The sequence below is a fragment of the Grammomys surdaster genome, unplaced genomic scaffold, assembly GCF_004785775.1.
Source record: "Grammomys surdaster isolate TR1022 unplaced genomic scaffold, NIH_TR_1.0 233, whole genome shotgun sequence".
Classification (NCBI taxonomy): Eukaryota; Metazoa; Chordata; class Mammalia; order Rodentia; family Muridae; genus Grammomys; species Grammomys surdaster.
In genome coordinates, this window is record NW_021604678.1 from 2,706,791 (window position 1) to 2,723,084 (window position 16,294).

Sequence of the window (16,294 nt, forward strand, 5' to 3'; positions counted from 1 at the left end):
TAGTAAGAAGGCGCACCTAAACCCACTGGCCCATGTAGTAAGAAGGCACACCTAAACCCACTGGCGCATGTTGTAAAAAGACCCACCTAAGCCTGCTGGCCCCTACAGTAAGAAGACCAACCCAAGTCCAATGGCCCATGTAGTAAGAAGGCGCACCTAAGCCTGCTGGACTCTTTCCTCAGGAATTTCATCTAGCTTGAAATCTGTGATTAGTATTTAGCATACAAACATCATAAATTTAGATGAATAACAAATTTTGGCTCCGTTTCACAACACCTGTATACTCTGGCTTCCTGGAACTGCTTTTGTTACCAAGCCACAAATAGTCTGTAAATAATCCCTCCCCTTTTTAAAAAACAGCCATTCGGCAGATATAAATGAAATAATCCTAACAGCATACAAACATTTTCCTTGGTTATTTTTCTAGAATCTAAAATAATGTGGTTTATCTTTGAGAAATATTATACTGTCTCCACTCCATTTCTTTCTCATCCTTGTGGTAGTGTGCTTTTTTTTTTTTAATTCTATGATCTCCAGAATCATTTTTTTCTTTAATGATCAATTACTTCTAAAATGCATTTTAAAAAATCTTTATTTGCTCAGATATATAGTATTTACATTTTGTTGTTGTTGTTGTTGTTTTTGTTTTTCGAGATAGGGTTTCTCTGTGTAGCCCTGGCTGTCCTGGAACTCACTCTGTAGACCAGGCTGGCCTCGTACTCAGAAACCCACCTGCCTCTGCCTCCCAAGTGCTGGGATTAAAGGCCACCACTGCCTGGCCTATTTACAATTCTTACCTTTTTTAGAATTTTACTTTATTTCTCTTTTAAGTGTGTTTGTGTGTGTGTGTAGTACCCCGGAAGGCTGCAGTCGGGTTTCAGATCCCCTTGAGCTGGAGTTATAGGCAATCGCACACCATCTGAGTAGGTGCTGGGGACCGAGGCTGTGTCCTCTCAGTCTGACTGCACAGTCTTTAGTTGCGAAGCTGAAATCCATCTTGTACTTGGATTGCTTTTCTTTGTAGCAGAGGTCTGCTGGCAAGAATTCTCCCGTCTGAAGAAGTGGTTTTTCTCTGTTTTGTTTTTTATGTAAAAAGATGATTTTGTATGAAATGCACTTCTAGTTGGCTATTTTCATTTTTCCATACTTTAAAACTGTCACTGATTATGGTCACCTTTTTGTGACAGTCCTAAATATGTGTGTAGACCATTTATAATAAATAGGTTTTGGAAAGCATGCTACTACTTCTATTTCCTATCATTTTGGGTCTGATTATAGTGATTGATTTTTCTCATCTGTTTCCTGCTGTAGCCCATGTGCTGTATTTGATTTTGCCGTACTGACAGTGGGGTTGTTTTCAACCTTGAATGCACAGTTGTTTATGTTTTGTTACAGGTCTGGCTTCATGCACCATACGAACTCCATCTTTCCTTATTTGAACACTTCATAGAACTGCTCACAGAGTCCAGGTACCCGTCAACACTCATTTGATTAGCTGTTCGGTTGCAGGAGAGCATCTTAAAGGGTGTTAAGTCGTCTGTCTCTTATAGTGAAGCTTCCAAGAACGCCAAGTTGATGAGGGACTTTCAGCTGATCCCCAAGCTGCTCCTGACACTTCGGGACATGTCCTTGTCCCAGCCGACCATCGCTGCTATTAGCAACGTGCTGAGCTTCCTGCTGCAGGGTTTTCCTAACACCAACGATCTGCTCAGGTGGGTCTGTCTCTGCTGACTGAGGCGGGGAGGATCGAGGCTAATGGAATCAGTCCCCATGGTCCTGTGCTTCTGGGACAGCCATATTGCCAGTAGCATGTAAATAAAGCACGAGAAGGAGGTGGAAATGACCCAAAACCTCTGACCGACCTAGATATGAAAGTTTTCAGTGTAGGAATTGCCAGTCTCCTCCTTACTCCTAAAGGCCTGTTAAAGCTCATGGGTGGATGTCACACATAAGCCAATGTCATTCCCTGACCTCCACATACACACAGACGCTCACACCCATACTCGGGAGAACGCACCTCAAACATGCTCTTACACCACAGTCATATGTTAGGTTTCTATCGTGTGTGTGTGTGTGTGTGTATGTGTGCCTGCGTGTACACATGTGTGCATGCCACAGTTAATATTTTTTTTTAACATAAAGGAGGTGTGGAGTCTTTTCTTTTATTCATGGGATCCCTGCAGGAAGTTGTTTTACACTTTTAACTTTATAACATTTGAAGCTGGAGCTTTGAATGGGGGGGGCAGTAATTATTTATTTATTGATTTATTTATTCATATGTTGTTTTTTGAAACAGAGTTTCTTTGTGTAGCTTTGTGTATTTTCTCATTTCTTGATATTTTGTGATTTAGAGAAAAGAAAAATGAACCTTTTTATTTTCTGCTCTACTTACAGGTTTGGACAGTTCATTTCTTCTACTCTGCCCACCTTTGCCGTTTGTGAGAAATTCGTGGTTATGGAAATAAATCATGAAGAGAAACCCGACACTGGTGAGTTGGTGAAAGGAAATCATCAGCTGATCATCCTGCTCTGCCCTCATGACACAGACTGAACTCTGTGTGAAATGATGTGTCTTCCCTTTATGTTGGCTTTTTACTGGTATATTTATCTTACATCAAACCTATGCAGTATGCAGAAGTGTAGTGTGGCCTCAACATTGTAAAGGGTACGAAATCTTTCCTGACTTTCGATTTATGACGTGCACGTCTACTGTAATAGGAATTACTTGATTTTTAAAATTATGTCTATGTTACTAGTATCATCATCTCTCTGGTAAGTGTTGAGCAGACAGAGGTTGTGACCACTTGAGCATGTTTGGACATGGGTTCCATGGAGTAGGCCTTAAAGCCAATCACATAGTGGCTGGTTACCAGATAGTAGTTGCACCAGAGTGTGTTGCAGGCAGTCACCATCATAGGTCACAGAGTTTGTGGCTAGCTTGGTGTTTACCTTTCTCCTCTAGTGGTGTGCAGAGTGCCTTCTTGTACTATAGTCAGTAGGGGCAAAGGCTCAAGATAGGTATCAACTTGATTTTTCCATGTTAGTGAGTATGTATTGTGTTGATAGGGCCTTCCCATTAGTTTGTGGAGAGCAGCCAATTGTCTTGGCAATTGGTTGGTGTCTTAGTCAGGTTTTATATTCCTGCACAAACATCATGACCAAGAAGCAAGTTGGGGAGAAAAGGGTTTATTCAGCTTACACTTCCACGTTGCTGTTCATCACCAAAGGAAGTCAGGACTGGAACTCAGACATAGGCAGGAACTTGGAGGCAGGAGCTGATGCAGAGACCATGGAGGAATGCTGCTTACTGGGTTGCTTCTCCTGGCTTGCTCAGCTTGCTTTCTTATAGAACCCAAGACTACCAGCCTAGGGATGGCACCACCCACAATGGGCCTTCCCACCCTCCAGCTTGTGTCAGTCGCACAAACCAACCAGTACAGTTGGCTTGTTTGTGGTTTCTATGGGGTCCCTTTGACCAACAACTTGTTAAATATAGCCCATCCTCTGCGCAGGAGGTTTGATGGTGAGATGTATCTCCTTGGGGCTTTATTTACCTTGCCATTTGCTGATTGCAATTTAGATTTCTTTTATATATGTATATATTTTAAGAAGATCTACTATATGAGGTTTCCATATGACCCATCAAATGACCCTTTGTTCAGCTGTTCCTCCCCGTCTTTCCCTCCTCTCCCCCCATTTGATCCTGCTGTTCCAGGTCCCCTCTCTCCCCCATAACCCCCTGGCCCAGTGCATTAGGAAGGATCTCCTCCTTAGGAGGGGAAATGTAAGCTTTAACTTAATCTACCACATACAATAATTATTTATAAGCTCTTCATTAATATAAGTTGAAAAGATACCAACTAAGAAAATGAAAATGCTTCAAACATCATTGAAATATATCACATTTTTATTCCAATTATACAAATGAGGCAGGAAAACATTTCTCTATTCTGCATTTTGTGGCCATTCAGTTCAATCACCCCAGTAGTAGTTTATCAGTGGTGAGTGCTGTCGTAAGGATGTACAAATAGCTAATTTTTCATTGAGAGGCTAATTGATTAGGCTGTTCTCATTACCTTGTGCCATTTGAAAGAATAGCGTGTGGTTGACAGTCATTATTTGTTCACTGTGAATTGTATTGAATGTGATATGACAGTTCAATACATACCTATACATACATACATACATACATACATACATACATACATACATACATAAAATGAACCACATTTCTTTTCTTTCAAGTAGTAGACATAGTATTCAGGATACATGCCTTCCCAAAAGTAGCTAGGATGAAATGGTGCCCAACATTGATAAGTTAATGAGTGTCACATGACACAAACAGTCTGTGTTGGAGCTGGGGTGGCGCTCTGTACGAAACAGCAGTGGCACATGAACCTGGGAGCTTCTATCAGACAGAGCTCATGGTTTTAAACTTTATTTGAAAACCAGGAGATGCAGCACTAATAGAAAGTCAAATAAAAAAAATAGTAAGGTTTTTTTTGAGAGTTTTAATTTTCTATGTATATTGTCAATTTATAACATACATAGATTTATAACAACCATGGTATGATTTTGCTCACACCTTTAACTACTTGGGGGAGGAATTCAGCCTCTTTGTGAACCTGAAGCATCATAACAAAGCAATATATTCACTTTGGGGGTGATCTCACTTTGTATCTTTGGCTGGCCTAACCTGCTACATAAGCCAGGCTCCTCTGCATGCAGAGTGCTGGGATTAAAGACCTGCACCACTATGCCCAGCTAAATGCTTTTTTTTTTCCATCACGCTTCTCTAGTTGGCCTAGACCTCAGTATACAGATGAGATTGGCCTTGAACTCACAGAGATCTACCTGTTTCTGCCTCCAGAAACAGTGCCAGGCATGCTGCACCACGACGAAGCTGTGTGACTGATCACTGATCACGCTTTCACGTTAGCATCAAGGGTCAGCCTGATTAGTGACCACAGTCAGCTAGCTCCCCATTTTAAGACAGTGTAAAGTTTGAGTAATTCATGAGCCTGAACTCTACTGTGCTTTTATACTTCTTCTTGTTTGGCTCATGGATTACTCAAACTTTACACTGTCTTAAAATGGGGAGCTAGCTGACTGTGGTCACTAATCAGGCTGACCCTTGATGCTAACGTGAAAGCGTGATCAGTGATCAGTCACACAGCTTCGTCGTGGTGCAGCATGCCCAGCACTGTGGGCTAGTGATGCCCACACTCTGGGCTCCCGGGACACTCCACTGAGAACCTCTGACCCAGTCCTACACTGGTTTTATCCAGGTTCTTTTATGCTTTTGTGTGGGCTTTGCCTCTATTCTGAGGTCCACAATCCTAACTTGGCTTTATATATTGAATTTATTAGATAAACTAATGATTCCTCTTTTCAAACTTCAAAATCTAATTTCAACACTAAACATAACTCTGATCTCAAAGACACTAAGAAAAAGTTTATTCTTGAGCCAATACTGAGTGACCATGGCCTGGAGACAACAGTTCAGGTTGCCTCAGATAACAAGTTTCAATATAGAAATGTTTCACGAAGCTTACAGAAAAAAAGTAAGCCAAAATTTTCAAATGCACAGGTGGGCGTATGCATAGGTGGATGCATGCACAGGTAAAAGAATGCACATGTGGACGGATGGGGCATCAGGAGGCATTGGCAGGGAAATAGCTGTGATTAGATCACATGTCAACTTCTCTGCACTGGGGCTGGTGAAAGCCAGCTGTCTGCGGAGCTGCTTCATTTCAGAAGGTTTGGCCAGATAGCCTTGAAGGCCTTAGTTCAGACACGAAGCTGGATGATGGGCTTCAGGCAGCCTAAGGACACCTGGATCTGGATCTGTGCCATTCCAATCTTGATCACTGGAAAGCTCTCCCGCGTATATTGAAGCTTTAAGATGGCTGTTGCCTGTCCTGGGAACTTAGTTCACAATGCTGCATTTACCTGTATCTATAAAGAAAGAGAAGGTTAATGACCTGCCTGGGAAGGATCTGTGGGAATCATTGTTTTTATTCATACAGTTTTAACTGATGGCTTCTTCCTACTGAGGAAGAGAGGAGCATATTAGTTAAAATATAAAAGAGGACTAAAGTCTTCATTGTTACAACACTTGATAACGTTGGAGGCATAAGTGAATAATTGTCAAGGCCCTAAAGAAAAAATGTTTATCTTGCTCATTTTCTTACCTGCTATAGTGGAAAGCCCTTCTAGAGCAAATGCTTTCATGGAGATATCAAGGTGCAGACTGGGCATTTTAACTGTTACCTCGAGGGTGTTTAATGTGTTTGTTTCCTTTTAGGAGCAGAAGAGGAGTTTGGAGGTCTTGTGTCTGCTAACCTTATACTTTTGAGGAACAGACTTCTAGACATCTTGCTAAAGCTAGTCTATACATCTAAAGAAAAGACAAACATTAACTTACAGTAAGTAAAACCTTTTTAGAATTGATAATCCTGGCCAGGCAGTAGTGGTGCACACCTTTAACCTTAGAACTCAGGAGGCAGAGGCAGGTGGATCTCTGTATGTTTGACTAGAGAGAGAGAGAGAGAGAGAGAGAGAGGGATCCTGTATGCTGTCACTTCCTGTCAAACAGGACAGGACTTGCATGGATTTTCATGGGTTGGCTTGAACCCTGAAACTCACAGTATCTCAAAAATGAGGCTCAGTCATATTTTTCTAATATGAAATGTGAGTTCCTGAAACTAACTTTATTTCATCTGCCTTTGAACAGGGCTTGTGAAGAGCTGGTCAGGACACTGGGTTTCGACTGGATAATGATGTTCATGGAGGAGCACCTGCATCCTACCACAGTCACGGCCGCCATGAGGATTCTCGTTGTCCTGCTGAGTAACCAGTCCATTCTCATCAAATTTAAAGAGGGACTCAGTGGCGGGGGCTGGCTGGAGCAGACAGATTCCGTCCTGACTAACAAGATCGGGACTGTGTTAGGTAAGAGGCGTTAGGAGCTCGCTGCTTTAAAATGAGTGCTGTTCTCTGCCTTTAAATCCTGTATCCTCCAGTCCATATCATAGCCATTTGGAGTTGTGGATTTTAGTAACAGTAAAAAGAAAACTCACAGTCTTCCAAATTCAGAGTCATGCCAGAGAGGGAGAGGGAGAGTTTTAAGACATGGAAATGTAAAGAACTGACTGTGCCTTGATTGTATCATATGGCCTTCTCTGACCTTTAACTCAATAATTAGCAAGTGCCGGGGACTGCCCAGTAGGAGGAGTCAGGTCTTTGTGCCTCCTGTGTCTGTAACTCTCCGTTTGTGACTGTGTGAAGCTTAGATGTGTCCTCATGTCACAGACTAAAAGGCACAGACGCGGGCTGGGCTGAAGTCAGTCACACAGCTGGGAGGTGTCAGAATTTAAGCCGCAGGAATCGCTGTGGTTCAGAAATGAGAGATGTGTGCGAGTGTGGTAGATTGCTGCACATTCTTCAGTTCAGTCACACTGAGCGACTGCTTAAGATACATATACTTGGGGGCTGGAGAGACGGCTCAGTGGTTAAGAGCACTATTCTTCCAGAGGTCTGAGTTCAATTCCCAGCAACTATATGGTGGCTCACAAGGATCTGTAATGGGATCTGATGCCCTTTTCTGATGTGTCTCAAGACAGCTACAGTGTACTCATATATACATAAAATAAATAAATCTTTTAAAAATGATACATATACTTAAAAGCAACCTAGACATAAATTGCTCTCTTATTGTGTTAAATAGTAGTTATTCCTATCCACACACAACATTAGAAAAATGTGTCTCCACTTGGAATTTTAATAGCTTCAGAGCGAAAGTCAGTCATTCGTCTAAGGCTTCTGCTCACAGATTTCAGTTGGAGTCCTGGCTGACATTCACTCAGCACAGAGTGTTATGCTAGAAGTGGAGTGGCAAAATGACCGTGCTTGGGGTGTATGCTGAAGCCCCTGTGTACTCAGGGACCCTGTATAGATGGTAAAATGACCGTGCTTGGGGTGTATGCTGAAGCTCCTGTGTACTCAGGGACCCTGTATAGACTGGACTGACAGATGCGAGCATGTTCTTAGCCATAGCAGTAGCTCTCTCCTAGTAAGCTCCTGGCAAAGCTTCAGAGGACAGTGGGTGACCCACTCAGCTTGTTGGGGACCACGGCCACAGTGGGCTTGGATCTGCCTTTCCCACACATGGCAGCCTCTGACACAGAACAGATTGTGATGTGTAAGGAAGTCATCTTTGCTTCATGTAATGTTAAACCTGAATCCATACATAATTTAAGGGTGAAAAGTTTATGGGTTTTTTTTTTTGAGGACAAATGGAATGTATTAATTACATTTTACCAAGTATATTTTAGATGTACCATCTTCTGTTTGACTCCTGATTCAGCTCTATTTAATTCTTGTGGAAACCTGAGCAAGGATCTTAGTGCTCTTTTGAATCAAGGTCACTCTTCTAATGAACAGGGCTTGTTTCACTACAAGCTTTCATAAACTTGTATCTGGTTCTTCCAGCTCTCTGTCAGAACCTGTATCCTATGGGGCAGCCGTGGCTAAAGATGAGTCAGACGTCAACTGAGAGTGGGCTAAGGATGGGGTCTGCCGTGGGCAGCTAGCAGGCTTGACTTGTGTGGGACAGGCGTGTCCCTCCTGCAGAGTCGGGGCTCTTTGGTGCTAACTCTCTTCCTGACTCTCTTCTCTAGGATTCAATGTGGGCAGGAGTGCTGGAGGGAGATCCACGGTCAGGGAGATTAACCGGGAGGCCTGCCATTTCCCCGGTTTTCTGGTTCTTCAGTCTTTCCTCCCTAAGCACACGAATGTCCCTGCCCTCTATTTTCTCCTTATGGCCTTGTTTCTACAACAGCCAGTGAGCGAGCTGCCCGAGAACCTGCAGGTCAGTGTGCCTGTCACCAGCAGCCGATGTAAGCAGGGTTGCCAGGTAGGAATTACCTAGTAAGGTGTCACTGTAAAACTTACATACAGATTCTTTTATTTCTGACGTTTAAAGTTTGATATATGAGAATTTTAAAAACATGAACATTTGCTAGGTAATTTTCCTAAAAGACATGCTTTTGTTTTGCTTCTTCTCTTTGTGTTTGTTCTGTATGATGATCTGTGCACACAGACCTTGGGTGACAGTAATGATGGTCTAAAGGATTGTTTTGAATAATCCAATTTTATCTGGAAATATGATTTCACTTTCAGATCATTAAAAATCAAGGGAGGGTCAGGGAGATACTGAGTCTGCAAGGTACTTGATCTGTAAGCTTGAGGATCTGGGTTCAGATCCCCAGAACCCAAGTAAGAACCACCATGGCTGCACATCCTTGTGACCCCAGCCCTGTGAGAGGGGGAAAGGGTGACCCCTGGAGCTCATTGACTGTGTTAGCCAAATTGCTGAACTTCAGAGTAGATGAAGAGATTTTGTCTCAAAACAAAAAATTAAGGCTAGAGACTGATCAAGAAGAGGCACCAGATGTTGGCCTTGGGTCTCCACACACATCTGCTTATTGTGTATGCTCGCATGTGTGTGCCCACATGAACACACACATGCATACACATCTGCTTATTGTGTATGCTCGCATGTGTGTGCACACATGAACACACACACACTCAGCCTTGGGTCTCCACACACATCTGCTTATTGTGTATGCTCACGTGTGTGTGCACACATGAACACACACACAAACACACTACCAATGAGTAGGTACAAGTTTTGATTTGAAAAACATTTTTAATTTCTCAATGACTAAATAACATCTATATTTTCAGGAAACCATCAATGATTTGAGTTGTCCTAGAAGACTATTAAAATTGTCTAAATGTAGCTTATTTCTGTGGCTTCATAAAGACTTTAGCCTTTAAATTCAAATTTGCTTCTATCTAACACCATATGATATTCAAGTCACTTTCAATATTTGGCCAAACACTTTCCATGAAATCTTTAGTACTGTTACATTAAATGAAGGTAAAGACTTGTGCTCAGCAGAATGTGTTCCCAGGTGCTCAGGCCTCGCTAGGCACTATAGTCATGAGTGTGACGTAAGCTACTCTTAGTAAGTCTTATTTTGTCAAATCTTACTTGTAAGTAACATTGATTTCAGTTATTGCTGAGTTTGGAGAGTGAATTAATTGTGCTTCACAAAACTTCTTCCTTGAAACTGTCACATTTATAATTTCATATTTTGTTAATGCATGTGGAGGTTATGGCCATATTTTGTCTTGGAAAAAAAAAAAAAGCTGAGATGGAGCAGGATGATTGCTGGTGTGTATCATACTGACCAAGTTCTGACATACAGAATGGAGGGTTAGCACTGACCTGGTTGTCATTACTCGGTCTAAGAAGGAGGGAGGGAGGGAGGGAGGGAGGGAGGGAGGGAGGGAAGGAAGGAAGGAAGGAAGGAAGGAAGGAAGGAAGGAAGGAAGGAAGACTAGTTTTAAAGAAATTTTAGGATATTGGAATTTCTAAGGATCTCCTCTAGAAAAAGAACAGGTAGTGACTGGCCGTTGCTCATTTGATCTGCAGTTTGATCTGGATTCCATCTGGACGTTTATCTTTGGCATCCCTGCCTCCAGCGGAACAGTGGTCTCTTCCATCCACAGCGTGTGCACCGAGTCCGCTTTCCTGCTGCTGGGGATGCTGCGGAGCATGTTGAATTCAGTGAGTTGTGAGGGCAGGAGGGCCTCTGCGAGCTGGCGCTCACGGACAAGGCTGGTTGTTACTTACTGTTGCCACCTAGTTCCTGTCCCTCCAGTCCCTCCCTGTCCCCTTAGCTCTGATGTAAGGATGGATAGTAAGACCACAGGTTAGAGGCTAGGGGTGTGGCTCAGTGATAGACTATTTCCCTGCCATGTGTGAGCTGGGGTTTCATACTCAGGTCTTGAGAAACCTGAAACCACAGACTCTGGAAGCCAGGGTCTGTCCTGGTATTCCAGACACGCTAGCTTCTTGGCACTTCTGTTTCCCAAGCTTAGATGTCTGGTGATAACAGGATAAATCTCATAGTGTGTGAGGATTTAATGAAATAATATATACCCCAGATACTTTAAAGAGTATCGTAAGTACTGACTAATATCATCAACACTAGATATATTCAGTAGATACACAGATAAAATCATGGTATCTTGCATATATTATTTGGTTATACATTGAAATCCTAAAACTAGTCTCATTTAGATGTTAAAACATCAACAGACAAATGATATTTCCCTTTTCATATTTTGTTTTATTTTGAACTTAGAGATGAAGAATTAGAAGTGATAGTTCCTGCCCAATCTGTCCAGTGAAAGTTAACAGCTCGCACAGCTTAGAAGTGTGTGTGTCAGGAGAAAGGCTGACCTACATTCCTTGAATTCTTTGTATCTGATGGCTGCAATTTTAATTCACACTGTTGTTCTATCAAAACAAAACATTGCCATTAAGTGCATCTCACTTTCATGCTGGTCCATAAACAAATGGAAACATCTATATTAAGGAAGATGCCACTTTCAGGGGAGCTATCAGGAAATACATATTTTTCAAATACTTATATGTGCATCTTTTCTTTCCTGTTCACCTGTGGTGCTGAGGTGTATTGGTACTGGTATTGCACTGTGCTGTCGTGCAAGGCTCACAGGGAGAAAATGACTCTGAATCTTCTTACTCCCCATTTTCTGACAGGATGCACAGGAACTGTGAAGGCAGAGAGCCACTGGATGCAGGCCATACTCACGTGGAGAGCAACAACTGTTCTTAGCAGTTCTGTGGGGGTGCTGGCCATATTTCTAAAGATGTGACTGGTTTTCTGGCTATTAGATTGGTTTACATGTGTGCACAGGTTTACATGTGTGCACAGGCATCTTTGCTCATGTATGATTTATAAAGTTTTGGATCATTGATATCTGCAGTGTTTAAAAAAAACACAAATTATAGCACACACACCCCCATTGAGACAAGATCTCATGTACATGACTTTAAACTTTATAGGTAGCTGAGGATGGCCTCCACTCCTGATTTACCTTCCCACAGTCCACAAGCCCGGCTTAGGTATCTTAGAAGTAGCTCTCGGTTAACACACTCATTCTCTCTCGCCCCGTGTTAGCCATGGCAATCAGAAGAAGAGGGCTCGTGGCTCCGGGAGTATCCAGTGACCCTGATGCAGTTCTTTAGGTACCTGTATCACAACGTCCCAGACCTCGCCTCCATGTGGCTGAGCCCTGACTTCCTGTGTGCCTTAGCAGCCACCGTCTTTCCCTTCAACATCCGCCCATACTCAGAGATGGTAAGGCGAGGGGGGTGGATGGTGATTAGCAGGCTGGAACTAGTCTACACTCCTGAGCTGCTGACCAACTTTGTCACTCTCTGTCCCTGCTGTGAAAACTCCCCACTACTCCTGCCTTCCCTTAGCCTGAGCTCTGCCCTGCTCTCTGCCCTTCTCCGTGCTCTCCTAAGCTCCTTCCTTGCTGACACCCCGACAGGCATCCCCCGACAGGCATCCCCCGACAGGCATCCCCCCGACAGGCATCCCCCGACAGGCAACTGCTGTTGCATACCTTGCCCATAAGATGGTGGCCATGTCCTTAGAAAATTCTCTTCTAGGTAACAGGACTGTTGTCAAATTGTGCTGCTTTTTTCTTTATTTTGAAAAGTAGATGTTTTTAACAAGTGATCCATAGTGTTGACTTTCTTCTTAAGTGATAAAGCAAATGTGATTCTTTCTGCTCAGCTTTTCTTACCTCACTCATCCTGTTATTTTGTTAAAAACATTCAAACCTTAGGCTGTGATCAGACACAGCACAGACACTTCTCCCACAGGCCTAAAGACATACCTCTTCTTCTTGTTCCTGTCATGTGTTGCAGGGGCTTAAGTAAATGTCCTTCTTCATACTAACTTTTCTATTTATATAAATGTGGAATGCTCATTCCAGACTTGTAAAGAGGTACATATTAGGGTGGCTCCTGACCTCAACACCTGCCTGGAGTATAGTTTTAGAATCCTTGATTTGGTTTAAAAAGTGTGCATGTGAGTGTGTATGTGTGTGTGTATGTATGTATGAGTGTATGTATGTATGAGTGTGTGTTTGTATGAGTGTGTGTATGTATGTATGTATGTGTGTGTATATACGTGTGTATGCTCGAGCATGTGAGTGTGTGTGTGTGTGTGTGTATGAGTGTGTATGCTCGAGCATGTGAGTGTGTGTACATCCAAATATGAACTTACTGCACTTCCTTATCTTCTCCTTATCAACTCTTGTGACTTGTTTACTGCTCTTTTTTTCTTGCTTGAATTAAACCTGTTGCTATTTTGTTTATTTGGATTTTGTTCACCTGCAAAAAAAAAAAAAAGAGGGGAAAAAACCCTGAACCCTGGGAGATCACCATTATACTATATCCCTCTGTGACCTGTGATATTAGCTTTTCAGTAGCCAGCCTTCAGATGTGCAGATGATCACCCTCATGTTACCAGCTAGTTTATCTGAAGTGTTTATAACCCCCATAAAGCCGATGCATTACTCACAGTCAGTCAGAGAGTGACCTGGCATAGTGCCAGATGGCTATCTTGAAAGCAGTATACAGCCATGAGCTGAGGAGCTTAGTGGGAAGAACAGGCTCGGGGCAGATAGCGCTCATCTGACGTCACCGTACTGCTATAGTTTTGATTTGATTTGTTTGTTTTTTGTTGTTTGGCTCATGTACCGTGAAGGTGCTACGTAAACTCTGATGCGATCCTGCCTGATTTCTTTCGCTAGGTGACAGATCTGGATGATGAGGTCGGGTCTCCAGCAGAAGAGTTTAAAGCTTTTGCCGCTGACACGGGAATGAACAGGAGCCAGTCTGAGTACTGCAATGTGGGCGCCAAGACCTACCTGACCAATCACCCAGCTAAGAAGTTCGTCTTTGACTTCATGCGAGTCTTGATCATCGACAACCTCTGTCTTACCCCTGCCAGCAAGCAGACACCACTGATTGATCTGCTGTTGGAGGTAACAACAAAGAAAAGTGTATAGCACTTTCCTGCAATGCTTTTCTAATGAGAACGTTAACCGCTGATTACGTTCTGTGCAGAATACTCTTGGACTTCCAATTCTTCTGGATAACATACAGGCAGAACACGGGAGGGCACATGGTTTTAACGTTGAACACGTGTTATTCTCTCAAACATGCTTCTGCTTTAATCCTTTATCGCTTTTCCCCCTGTGGCAAACTTTTCCAGTGAGGGTCAGATGATCCTTCAGGTTTGTGTCACAGTTCTTCACCTGTGCCACTATGCTATGAGTGGAACTAGAGAAGAGACAGGGCCCATAGAACTTTATCTTCAAATTAGACACAGGCTGCGTTCAGCTCATAGGCAGGAATATGCGTATGCCGGCCCTCACTCTTCCTTGTATCCTGACTTCAGGCAGTCACAATCAACCACCGCCACCCCCACCCAGTATTACTACTCCTGTTTGTCCCTTCCTGTGGTGGGTGACAGAAATCAGCAGTGGCACAGCACGGGAGAAGAGAGACAGCAGCTCGAGTGTCATCACGGCTGGCTGTAGAGGTGAACCATTCCTGGAAACACCTTTCAGGTGTTTATCTAGAGCTGGGTGTACTGCTCTGTGGGAGACTGTACAAGATTGTGGCTGTGATTCTAAACAGCAGTGTCAAATGACTAAAACGAGAAAATAGTCACCTGTTAGCATCACTAAAGAGAATAGATCAAGGGAGAAAATCTAAATGACTCATCCCCAGCTGGTTCTGGCCAGTGCATGCACAGGGTGCCAGAGAGTCCTTGTGCAGTGTGAGGTTACTGCCTGGGGACTGCTCTCTTTCGAAGGAGGAATGGAGGAGCACACAGCTCCACAAACAAGCAGCTCCCCTGCTCCCTCTAGTGGCCGATGCAGTTACGCACCCTCAAAACCATGGAAGATGTTTGTGTCACTCCTGTGAAAAACATCTCCGTTTGGCGAACTAAAAGAAGTCACTACAGAATTTAGGAGCATTTTAGCCAGGCCACAAGTGTTTAAAATTGGCAGAAAGAATAATGCGTCAGCAGTAAGCCACAGGGTTAAAGGCTTGCCTGCTAGAACTTGTTCCTCTGGGAGCCTTGAGGACTTCATGGGGCTAGAGCTGGAGCTTGAGGTGGAGTTCAGTGGTGGAGCCTTGTGGTGGCCATCAGTGACAGAGCTCCGTGGTGGAACTTGGGGATGGACAAACGGGACAGCTGGAGGAGAGAGATGCTCAGGACCTTAGAAACAGGAAGCAGCTCTTGAAAACTGAAATCACAAGATGGTATTCAGTAGAGAGGTGCGTGAAGATTAACTTTCAGAGATGAGTGGGCCTGGGCTGGCATTTCTTAAGCTTCTATGAACACTAACAACTACTTAATTAGTCATGAGTAACTTACACTTAGTCGTGAATAACCCACGGACTCCCGCTTCACTTACTCATGTCGGCTCTCGACATGGGTGTGTACAGTCGTGGCCTTTTGGACAAGAGAGCTGAAGGTTAGAAAATGGAGTTCAGGAACAACTAGAGTGTCAGATTGAAGCTCCAAACAGACATTAAACTTTTTTTATATATAGATTTATTTATTTTATCTATATATGAGTACACTGTAACTGTCTTCAGACACACCAGAAGAGGGCATCAGATCCCATTACAGATGCTTGTGAGCCACCATGTGGTTGCTGGGAACTGAACTCAGGACCTCTTAAAGAACAGTCAGTGCTCCTAACTACTGAACCATCTCTCTAGCCCAGGGGTTAAACACTTTAAAGCTATAGATGAATTTTCATGTGTCTTTTTTTCTCCTATAACAGGTGGCAGAGTCCCTTGGTGTGTTGACTACTTCTTACTTAACTCTTAACTACGTTCCTGCAGACAGGGAGATATATCATCTTAACTCGGAAGGTTGGGATTTGTGAGATGGGGAGACAGCTCAGGCACCACACACATGGCCTACATACACGTAATGTAAATAAAAAACAAACTGAGACTCTAATGTGCAACTTAAGGAACTTCACACACACGCACACACACACACACACACACACACACACACACACACACACACTGCTGTTTTCCATGCCTGCCTTAAAAATCATGACTCTTCTGATTGTGAAGTCTATCCCTGGGGGGCTTCAAGAGCAGAGCGGTATGTCTACTGCTTCCCAGCATGCAGGGCGGTCCTTTAACCCACTGAGCTTTAACCTGGCAGCCGTGTACCACACTCTCTCTTGTCTTATTACATCTGCTAAAAGGACACGGGGGTTTATTTTCTTAGTGATCTCTAAAACTAAACGATTCTTGTTCATACGGAGTGTCTGAGTGTACCACTAAGGTCCCTGTTTA

The 16,294-nt window shown here is 43.3% G+C and overlaps 1 protein-coding gene across 1 annotated transcript in view; it reads left to right on the forward strand.

Annotated features, from left to right (window-relative positions):
• Positions 1-16,294, forward strand: part of Wdfy3 (WD repeat and FYVE domain containing 3) — a 183,264-nt gene that overhangs the window by 105,476 nt on the left and 61,494 nt on the right. The window contains exons 26-34 of the mRNA XM_028773634.1: positions 1,396-1,469; positions 1,551-1,712; positions 2,395-2,489; positions 6,308-6,428; positions 6,737-6,954; positions 8,682-8,917; positions 10,505-10,639; positions 12,060-12,239; positions 13,708-13,941. Of these exons, the coding sequence (XP_028629467.1) occupies positions 1,396-1,469; positions 1,551-1,712; positions 2,395-2,489; positions 6,308-6,428; positions 6,737-6,954; positions 8,682-8,917; positions 10,505-10,639; positions 12,060-12,239; positions 13,708-13,941 (1,455 nt within the window). The remainder of the gene's footprint in view (positions 1-1,395; positions 1,470-1,550; positions 1,713-2,394; positions 2,490-6,307; positions 6,429-6,736; positions 6,955-8,681; positions 8,918-10,504; positions 10,640-12,059; positions 12,240-13,707; positions 13,942-16,294) is intronic.